At 39.3% G+C, this 11,343-nt stretch overlaps 1 protein-coding gene across 1 annotated transcript in view; it reads right to left on the bottom strand.

The window, feature by feature from the left end:
• Nucleotides 1–2,932: 2,932 nt before the first annotated feature.
• Nucleotides 2,933–11,343, bottom strand: part of ECD (ecdysoneless cell cycle regulator) — an 11,500-nt gene continuing 3,089 nt past the window's right edge. Inside the window, exons 5-13 of the mRNA XM_075109565.1 lie at nt 10,746–10,938; nt 9,724–9,852; nt 9,098–9,223; nt 8,033–8,118; nt 7,137–7,243; nt 6,095–6,272; nt 4,750–4,817; nt 4,401–4,621; nt 2,933–3,800 (exon numbers count right to left, since the gene is read on the bottom strand). Coding sequence (XP_074965666.1) covers nt 3,570–3,800; nt 4,401–4,621; nt 4,750–4,817; nt 6,095–6,272; nt 7,137–7,243; nt 8,033–8,118; nt 9,098–9,223; nt 9,724–9,852; nt 10,746–10,938 — 1,339 coding nt within the window. The 3' untranslated portion in view covers nt 2,933–3,569. The remainder of the gene's footprint in view (nt 3,801–4,400; nt 4,622–4,749; nt 4,818–6,094; nt 6,273–7,136; nt 7,244–8,032; nt 8,119–9,097; nt 9,224–9,723; nt 9,853–10,745; nt 10,939–11,343) is intronic.

Here is an 11,343-nt window from a genome sequence, read left to right as displayed (position 1 = left end):
ACGGCCCTCCATGGTGCTATTTTCTTAGGGGAATAAACAGAGTTGGAAAAAGAAATAAATTTCCAGCTTAGACCTGCCAGAACAGATGCTCTCATGTTCCATTCCAAAGATGCAAATGGCAAGAAGGAGGGCAGCTGCTGGTGCAGCTTTTGTAGCATCCCAGGGGATCCTGAGGTGGTACAAAGGGCCTGCCCTGACTCCCGCTGCTATTAAAAGCAAAATCCAGTTTCTCATATGAGTTAGAGAAGTAGCTACAGCAGGAGCTGCGCAAACAGTCATGAAAAATGTTTCTCCACCACTGTAACTCACACATGCCCTGGGAATAACTGTTACTCCTATACTGCAGTGTTAGGAAGGAGAGGCAGGAGGCAAGTGTCGTGCAGGGAGGTGATCTCTCGTGGCAACAGAGGAGGATGACATCCACTTAGATGGCAAGGAAGCTGAAAACAGTTTATTTGCAGGAGACTGATGCAAGGACAGGGACTTAAAATAGCACTGACACCAAACTGCACTTGAACACAGCTAGCTGTCATTAAACACTGTTCCTCCAGAGCCACACCTCCTCCCCACTGCCCAGGTAGGAGTTGGGCTCACGCTGAAAACGCTGCTAGCCTGTGGGCTTCTGACTCCTGAGATGAACTGCACACAGAAGAAATAAAAACCCTCTTTCTTAGGCTCCTCACTATTCCATAAAGCTGGTCGGTGGAAAGAGTGGCAACAGCCGAACTGCCCAGGTGTTCAGAAGAGTTTTAACAAGTTAAAGGTCGCTGCTGTCCCCTGGGATTAGTTCTGATCTCATCTATGGAAGATGAAAGATCCATTATTTGTTTTCTTGCTTGAAACATACCAGTCAACAACTACGCCATTCAGAACTGGGGCTACAGGGTCAAGCCACAAACAAGCAAACTGCATTTCTGGCAAGGGTCAGAAGTTCTACGATGAACAAGGCTGTACGAAATGCAGATGCTCAAGTGAGCAAAGTGAATAAATTGTGTTGGAATGCAGTTCTAGTTAAACTAATTTAGAATATAATGGACACTTTGATAGCAATCCATTGAAAGGGAACCACACTGCACTTGTCTTCCCTAATTAATTCCATCAGGCTTCCTTCACTAAAAACACTCTTTCAAAATTAAAAGCAGAAACGCCTCGTATGTTACTTCAAAGCAGTGGAAGGGGCAGCATGGAAATGCTTATTCTGCAATGGCAAATTCTCTTGTGAGCGATTCCAGAGTCCTGAAGGTCTCCACCATGAAGCTGCTAAACAAATGTAAATAGTTGGAATAAGTGCAGCCCCCAGAAATAACAGTCCAATTGATGGAAAAGTAAGATTATCCAAGAAGCAAGGTCAGCTGAAGTGCTTCCAAAAGAGCAGCTTTGTTCTGAACGTTAGCTTAGAAGTTTTCTTCACATACTACATTAGAAGAGCCCTTTGATCTATTTTGACATTTTGTATAGCACAGGCTGTAAGAGAGTTTAAACGTGATCATGTTGTTGAAACGGAATTATTTTTTTAAATATCTAAACTTGACCTAACTACTAATTCGTGGAGAATATTATGTAGCTTCAGTGTTGATTACCTTCCCTGTTAAAGCATCAACCCTTTTTAAGGTTCAAGTACACCTGTTTTCCACCACTAACTGCTGGTTATCCTTGTCTGCTAGATTCAGGAACTTCTGTTACCCCAATGTTTCCAGTGTAGATTTGTCTAACTCAATCCCATTCCACCTCACCTCTCTGCAATCCAAACTCCTTGAACTTCAGCAGCACCTTCATACTTCCGAATTCTTGTCGTCTATCTCTAATCCCTGTCCAACTTGCCAGGGCTCCCCCTGAACTGCTGATGAAGTAACTTACACGACATCTGTGGAGGACAAATGTGGAAGCAGTATAGTCGTCATACCCTTCATCCACATCCTTTCCATGCATTCACGTACAGAATCTCTGTATTTATGATACTGTACTGGAGCATTTTACAAGGTATTCCTCATCTGCAAAAACAAACAAAATTTTTTGGGGAAAAAAAAGAACCCCGTGCTCATAGATCAGTAGGGAAGTCAGCAAGCAAGTATTCGTTGTACATGGTCGAGGTCTCATGAATTTCACTGAAACTATGCCAATGTGTGGCTTTCAAAGAATTTTCTGTGTATTGGTCAAACTCAGTTGGCATGGCAGTCAGGCACCGGAACCCATCACCCGACCAGTGTCCACGTCCCACATGGAAACAACTTTTGCTACATTCTGCTTTGTCAGTTAAAATAATGCGAACACTTAACAAGCAAAAAAATTAAAACCAAGGTTTCAAGTAAATGGTCTCCAAACCTCAAGACTAATAACAACAACAATAATAATGATAATCTCATTTAAAACAATTAGGTATGCCTTCAGGATCAATCAGGCTTTTCTATCATTGAATACTATTTTTCTAAATATGTTTAAAAAACCCAAACAAATAAAACCCAAAAACATAAAACCCAAAAACTCAACCAATGAGCTTCTTTTCTAGCAGTTAAGACACTTGATTAATTGTTGTGTGTAAGAAAAAATAAAAAAAAAAGACTCAAGTCAATTCAGATCTGGCGGGACTGCATTCTTGCTGTCTGTAAGTCAAGAAATTCGACATATTTCAAATTTATCTTGTTTTATCTTGATTTTATTTATTTTGTAAGTCTTCATATGTAGAATAGATTTTTCATTCCATGTGAAAGCAACATGCTAACACCTCCTAGCTGCATTTTCACTGAAAAACAAAACTAAACCATTCAGACTGGGCTCGCATACAGCTACTGCTGGCACGATACCAACATTCAGCAATAATGGAATTCAAAAAATGCCCAATTATAAAAATGCTTTAACTCCAAGAAGATCTGATACTGCACTGAGGAAGTCAGGCATACCTTCAAAGGAAAAAAAACCAAAACATCTCCAGTAATCAAGTTGTATTTCTGCTTTTATTTAAATAAATTCAAAAAATACTTATAGCCAATATTTACATATTCAATCCAATTACTCTTCAAATCCTCCTGGTCAATGAAGAACAGATTCTTACAGTAATTATCAGGAGCTCTTACAATGAAGCATTGTACTTTTGGAAAAGCGATTAAGTGTCTGCTGAACATTTAACCAGCGTTCCCAAATCCACAAGAGAACACTGTTCCTATAACGTGGTATTCCTCTATCTCTCCCTGAAGGCAGGAGCATTTTCAGAACATGAACTGCTTTCCAGATACTGAAACCACCTATTAACGGGTAAAAGGCATTTTAGAAATACAGCAAATTGGATCCTTGATTTGAAAAACTGAAGACAGGTTTTATAGTAAAAGTTCCATTCAAGTCACAATATCACTTTTCAGCTTTCTGAAAATGTGTTAGCACTGGAAAAATCCAATTTCTATCCAAGATGGTATCCAAACAGACGGCTTTTGCAAGTAAATTCACTTTGTGTCTTTAAAGTCACACATAACTAATGAGTAAGATGCTTTAAAATAAAACCTTTTGTCTCTTCTGCCAAATACTGCTAGTCTTTCTGTGCTTCATTTCTCAATCAGTCATGCCTTCTGACATGTCTTTTATTCTGTTGCTCCCTTTTTAGAGCCAGTACAATCTGCATTTTCAGGTAAATACACTCCCATGCTCTGCAAAATGTTAGAGGTGGGCCCTGCCAGTCCAGACTGAGCACTGTAGGATTCAAGCAGGTTAGCTACTAGGTTCATATCCACATCAACTGGCGTCAACTCAGCGTCTTCAGCTCCAGAATCAGGGCCAGTATTTTGAGACACAGTTGCATTAACAGAACTTGCCTATAGTAAGTATAAAGAGAAAGTTTTATCAAATTGTATAAATGGGTTTAAAAAAAAAGACAAACCACAAAAGAAAAGAAACAAGGGAACAGTTCTGCAGCCAAAGTTCATTACGTTCCACACTGTCTTGACAGACAGGAATTTAGTCACCAAATCCTCATGCCAGTTAAATATCATCACTTTCCATTAAACAGATTAAGTTCCAAGAGAAGGACAGAGAGGGTTACTGAGTCCTGGCTCAGCTTCCTATGGGAGGAATCTACTACAGAAACTCAAGAAGTCAAGCTGCAGCTGCTTGCCTTATGACTAGAACAGGGTAAAATAGGGAAATTAAACTAAGTCTTGGAAACGATGTGCAAGTTAAAGCTTAGCTAAATTTTTTGTTTGCTTGTTTGTTTTTCAAAAAATATACCATGGTGCAACTGCAGCACATTTTGCTTACATGTGGGATTATTTGTTTTAATAATTAGTTAGCACGTGATCAGAAGACAGAAGTTTTTGATCATGTTACTCAGAATGACCAATTCTAGCATATATCCGGTTTCCCACTAAAGCTCTCAAAACTATTATGCTACAAACTAGAACTCAAGGCATACTTACCCCTTTCTTTTGGGTGGTGAAACTTTTACCAACGTTGGTGTGTGACAGTTCACGGTCCATCTCATTCATATATGACTTGAGACTGCCTATAAGCTCATTAGGCGATACCTTCTGGCCTTGCATTTCATTTTCAGCATCTAAGTCTTCATCATCCTCATCTGAGAAGTCAAACTCCTCCTCTTCATCCAGATCATCAGAATCCAGCTCTTCTGAGTCTTCCCCTATGTATTATTTTGTGTCAGTACAGATAGCAAACAAACCAGCACAGTGCCCACGGGTGATCAGAAAACCCAGGGAAGCCAGATAACCATGAGATATTCTGACAAAAGAAACAAAGAAGCCATCTTACCTAAAATTCTGTCTAATGCTTTTGTAAAAGAATCTACATCAAAGGTAACATGAGATTCATCAGATGACCTGAAATATAAAAATATTTTTAAATAAATAAAGCTTTTATGCTTGCAAGAGCCTGACACAGGCACAAACCATATAGCATACTGATTTCTCTCAAGCCTAGATTAAAGTTGGGACATTTGAACTGATGGTCTTGGAAGGGCTTAGAAGTCTGAGTCCTGTGTGAATTAGAAATGAAACAGCAAATGGAGGAATTCCTGGCATGAAAGAGAAAACCAACAACTTTGTTTGTTGTGGTCAAACAAAAATTGCACTGAAGGTGACCAAAATAAGCATGCCTGGATCCTCCTGGAACAAAGTGGTGGTGTTACACCTCAGACAAAGGTTTAAACAGCTGAGAATTTCTGAGGTCTCCTGCCCAGAAAGAACACTAAAGGCTTCATCCTGGTCTCTCTTAAGGCTCAGTGGTTTGCCTCTTTTTTTTTTGACAACTGAAAAAACCTTCATCATAACACAGATATTGACACTAATGCTAAGTTAAAAAGGATCAAATAGTTAAGAGCATAAATTGAGTAGCTAACTCCTTTTTTCTTAAAATTAAAGGCCTGTCCACACAACATTCACATGCACTTTCTTAACTCCAACAATTAATCTAGTGGCATTCTGCTGTTGCACAAATAGTTAAGTATCTTCAGTTAGCACTTCTCTTCTACTGCTGGCAACAACGAGAGGGATCCACGGTGATTCTTTTCTCTGCTTCTAGGTGTACAGTATGTGCTCCAGCAATGCAAAAACAAGCCCAGCATATTCAAAATATTAACCTATAGGAAACCTTAATACAGCTGTACCATAAAAAAATCAACACTCTTAATTCACAGAGACAGACTCCCTCAACTTACGTTTCATTTTTATTTCTGCACAGCCTCATCAGAAGAATCTTAGCAATCTGAACAGTTAGTCCTTCGTGGCAGAAAAATTTCAGCACAAAGGAACTTGAGATGTACATTTAAATAACAGCACTAAGAACTACAGTAACGAACAACAGCAAGCCTTCAACTTAAAAGGGTTAAAAAAAATCTTAAAAACCACAAAACTAAACTAAGTCAAGACTGCTGGAAAACAGCGCAGCTTCCAGTATTTTTACCTGCACCAGTGTCAGAGTGGTCACCAAGTTGGTTTGAAAGCAACTACATATTCACTACTAACAGGGGCTCGTTTCAGGCCTCTGCTAAGTAGAACACTTTCAAACTTTGCTACTCTGCATTACAGAGTCAACCAAAGGGCAGCAGCAGAACAAAAATATGTTCCACACCAGACACCGGACTTAAAAATACTACTACCATGGCATTTCTGCTCCTTCATGCGTTGAGACTTTGGATACAAAAGCCTTCATGCTTTCAGCAACTGCTTCCAAGTCATATTTCTGCTCTTCCTCATTTGAGGAAGGAAGGGACTCATTTCTTGCCTCCTTCAGCATCTGATCTAGATCATCTGGTGTAATCTCCAGCCAACTGTCATCTGAAAGAATATAGGACATACTTGTTATTCTGCACAAGTCTGTTAGCCCGCACGGCCCAATCCATACAGCTGAGAGTACCGCTTTCATTTCGTAGCTTATTTTTGCACTATTAAGTTTTAGTGCTGTACTAGATAACACAGGGGGTAAGGCAGTGAGAGGCTGAGGAGAGTTCAGATTTCATTTTACTACTTTAAAACTCTGCTTTATATGCAACTTCAAACTAGCAGATGTTGTTCTAGTCACAGATAATCCTTCTGCCACTAAATGAAGGAAGAAAAGGCTTATACTACAAAAGGGAGCACCAACCCAACCTTCAACTACAATTACTAACACTGAACATTGGATTTGTGTGCTACTGCATCGTTCGGAAACACAGATGTGACCTGTAAGGCACACCAGCAACCACTACATCTCTGTCAAATGAGTGAAAAAACCCTATTATATGAAGTTTATGTTGGTCTTATATTGGCCATCAGAGTAGTCCAGATGGTAATTACCTTTGTATTGTCAGTATTGGAATTGGTTTATTATTATAAAACATTTAAATACTTTCTGTCTGGTAGACATTTGCCACAAAGTACTTGATCTGGGGTAAGTGTACATGGTGTTACTGATCAAGTGGCATCAAACCAAAAACTGGATTGCATATCCTGCCAATCCACAGCCCTAAGCTTCGTGGCTTATACAAATGAACTGGTTGCCTAAATCTTAAATGACAGCCCACGAATCACACCTTTAGCAGTCACAGGATAGGAGACAGACTAAGCAGGTACAGAGAGTGGTATAGCGCTGCGAACATTCACCCTCTCCCCCTACAATTAACCATTTGTGAGAGGAACAGCCCACCCCACTATCCTGCTCACCATCCTCTGGAGGAAGACAAGCTGCTTCTCTCTCAAACTCCTTCAAATCAATGGTTGTTGTCTCTAGCAGTGTCAAGATTTCATCACCTGGGCTCACTTCAACAGAGCTAGAAGAAAAAAAAAGTTCAATTTACCGAAACAGATTTTTCCTAGCATTACAATGCCAATGGCATCACACACTCTACGTGCAGGTTTTCACTCAAATTCCTCATTACTCCTTCTGTGTAAATACATCAAAAAGATAAATTAATTTGGGGGCAGTACCAGAATACTACATAGGTAGTATTAGCCAAAACAAGACAGTCAGTTGCTGTAGTTCCTTGTTGATGGCTCCCAAGCCCACTTCTCATGTTTCCTTTGTTCCTTATATTAATTTTGTCTTGGTAAACATTAGGATTGCCAGATCCCAACCAGCACAGACTGGAAAATCAAGCAACTAACATTCAAGATATTACGAGCCGGCAAACCCTCAGATATTTTTGTTATGATTTATTTTTTGGATTTGATCTTTTGGAGAAATCTGGTGGCAGCTGCCTTTCTTGAGTAAAGGAGACAGACTACTCTGTATTCATTATTCACTGGGATTGCTTTTCAGTGAAACTTTTAAACACTTTCTATAGCCAACCAACCAAATGATGCTTTTCAGTCACCTCTTAACCCACTTGGAATAGCTTAGCATTTTAAAAAAAACCAAGATAAATAGTTACTCAAGCAGTAACTTCTACTAATAGAGTACTCTGGAGGAATTAATACCCATATGTCCTAGCCACAGCACCTATGTGAAGTGTACAAGCGAGAAAAGGATTCAGGTTTTTTGTAATAAGTGTTAAAAAAGGTAAGTTAAAGCGCTTGTAGGTACTGTGTATGATTACTGATGAATTTCAAGTAGCTCTCACCTTTCTGGCTTGGTAACAGATTGCTGGAAGTAATCTTCTGCCATATGCAACAGTTCCAAGTACTTAGCAGATCCTTCCATTTCTCCCTATTTAATGCAAGTCACAAATATGACTAAACAATTCTCCCTCCCCTTCCTTTTCACGGTCAGGCTTCATAACGATGGCTATTTGTCACATAGGAATTTAGTGCTGAGAAGATCAAAACAAGTAATACTGCTTTGCCATGTGTTCTTGGAAGAGAATATAGGAAATGGGCATAAGGTGTTGTCACAGTCAAACCCGAATTGAAGTCTTACGCTGCAACATCATGTGGCTACATGAAAACCAATCAAAGACAATGGTATGATCTCCCCAACGGGGGATTTACCATGCTCAGGTTACAATTTTACACAAATAGTGAATGAATGAATCGCTTGGTGTTTGGGACTTATCCACAGAAGTGGCGTTGCAGTACTGTGAGAATATTTCCCTTTTCCTGTATTTAAAAGATGTTAACCTAAGCATTCCGACTGAGTTGTCCAATTTTATAACCTTCAAATAAGCAGTCGATTATGCCCAATTTATAAATTTCAAATAAGTAGTCAAAGGCATATTTAAAAAAAACCCAACAAACAAACAAAAAACCCAAAACTGAACCCCACAAAAACCACACAAAGTAAAAAATACACTTACATGGGCCCAAATGGCTCCATGGCTGTTACGTATAGATCTTTAAGAATACTTAATTCTAGAGGCGTGCAAATGAAACATAGAACAGTGAAAACAGTTATCCTGACACCCAACCGTATTGTGGTTTCCTTTATTCAAGTATATTTCCCCTTTCTTTAGATGAATGAATTCACCCCCAAATCCTGCTTTTTCCTTTTTGATTTCCAAAAGAGATAAATTAATTTCAAAGGAGAACAAACTGCACACATCTCCTTTGAAGACATTCATTTTCCATGGGCAGAAGCATTAGATTTCTTGCCCTGCTGTAACTACTTACACAAGTTCAAGAGCTAAACATGTTTCTCCTGGAATGTTTAAAAGACACACATGTGCACATGCAGAGACACACAACTTCACCTTGAAATAATTTTTGTCCTTCAGGCTGCTGAGGAATCTCTCCCACAGGGGACCGCTTAACACATTTCTCTTGGAATCAGGAGGTACTTTACTGCACTTGGAGCACAAAATTTCAAAGCCGTGAGCCTGTATGAGAGATGCAACAAGAGGTTCTCAAGATGTGACAAATTTAAGCATACCTTTAAATGACTGCATAAAGAACTGACTATCATTAAGCTCCTGCTGATGCCATTTGAGAAGGAGGTGCCAAACCCAATTGTATGTCAGATAGCAGTATCTCGCTTCGGAAGTTGGAATCTGTCCTTCTGCAGCAATAATGGATCATTTTGACTTTGCAAAGTTCCTCTACATGGGCAAAGCAACAAAGAAGACAGGTCTATAGTGCATAAGCTACTCCTCACATAAGCGTGAAGACTTTACCTGTATTTATAATCTATGGAAGCACAAGAGTGCTCTATTCTGTAAAAGAAAACTCCCATGAGACTGTACTTCCAGTAGAATGGTAACTCCAAATTTGCTCGCATTTTTCTGTACAAGCAGGCAACTTACAAACAAAGAGCCATTTCTCAGACATATGTAAACAAGGAAACTAAAGACTGAGTACAAAATGCATAAAAAGTAATTACCAGTTTCATGCCCAGTTCATAGGCTTTGTACTGAGGGTGAGATGGGGGGGGCAGCGTGTATCCACTGCGTCTATCCGGAACAAACTTCTGTTGCATCAGCTGTGCATATAAGCACTTTGTGAAAGTAACCTGAAAAAGCCAGAGCAAAAGAAAACACTCACTGCAGCATGACTGTGTTGGGGACAGGCATCAACTCTGCAGCAGTCTCATCTAAATTCTGTTTTAAAGCACCCATACTACAGACAATACCTGAGATTGTACTTAAAATACATCTTAGATACATTTGCCTAAGATGTGTTGCTTTTCAGCTCTTACAAAGTATATTCCAAGTTGACATCTCTAATAAACATGAACTTCGTTCAGTCTAAATTCATTAAAAAATCCTCAGTATTCGTGCCAACAAGGTATATTTTGAAAAATGTAAGGCTTCTTTTCAACTAATGAAACCAAAGCTGAGATTTCAAAAACAGCCTAGAAGTCTACAGTTTGACTCTGAAGCTTATTTTCAGGAACCTAGGGGTATAAACTGCAATGCAAACGTATCAGATACAACATTGCTTGGAAAATGCTCATAAAACACTTCATAAAATAGCTTTCACAGAGCTGTGTACACACACCTGTGAAAAGCCTTGGAATGAATAGCTATGGGTAGTTAGGAGCAACTTCTTATGTTGGCTGGCAGTGCAGTCAAACTGCTCTGATCACAGAACTAGATCAATTTACTCAGCAAGTTTTTCTAGCAGAGGAACCTCTGATTCAGCAGTAAAGAGGAGAAATCAGAGGATTTCAGAAACACTTATCTCGTGATTAGCCATTTGAAAGTTTAGCCACTTCAATCTGAAGGCAGAAAAGCTATTAAAGTAATGAACTAGAAATTCATGTCTAGTATCAAAATAAAAAAATAAATCAGAAAACACGCTATTTTAAAAATTAGGTCCATGTATTTGTATCACTTGACCACAGAACCTCCATCAGTTACAGAACCTAATTAAGTGACAAGTTGCATCACAAGGATCACTTACTATAGTCATCACACGCTCGCCTGGAGGGAAAGTTTGAAAAGAGCGACACGCTCGTAAATCTACAGGATCTCGCAGGTAAAACGCCTGGACTGCCGCAGCCACCAACGAAGGGCGCTGTCTCAGCACTGCCACAATGCCTGCTGGAAGGTAGCAGTGGGCTCGGTGAAATGAGGCCTGAATTTTCTCAGGATACCTGTATCATACAATAGCAACATACTGTATTAAGTGTATTGCAAGCCCAAATCACTCCTTTTTAATTATTCTTCCCTTTTTCTCTTTAATATTAATCTATACTATGGGCCACGTGCTAGAAGATTATTCTAAACTAAAGTTAAACTCAGCTAATCTAATACCTGGAATGTCTGTTTATATATCTATGTGTATATATACACACACATATATAGAAATATACCTGGCTAATAAAAACTTAATCCCCACAGTGGTAAGAGGGATAACTGTGAACTTGACTAACATGTCCAGCTATACAGTATCCTTCACCACACTCAGTGTAGAAGTCATCTGGCTCACGCTGTCAAATCCTTGCAAAAAATAACGTGCAGCGCTGAACACACTTGTGACAAGCTGACACTCTGAAAAG

This window comes from Phalacrocorax aristotelis, chromosome 14 (genome assembly GCF_949628215.1).
Source record: "Phalacrocorax aristotelis chromosome 14, bGulAri2.1, whole genome shotgun sequence".
NCBI lineage: Eukaryota > Metazoa > Chordata > Aves > Suliformes > Phalacrocoracidae > Phalacrocorax > Phalacrocorax aristotelis.
This window is presented reverse-complemented; position numbering and strand designations above follow the sequence as displayed.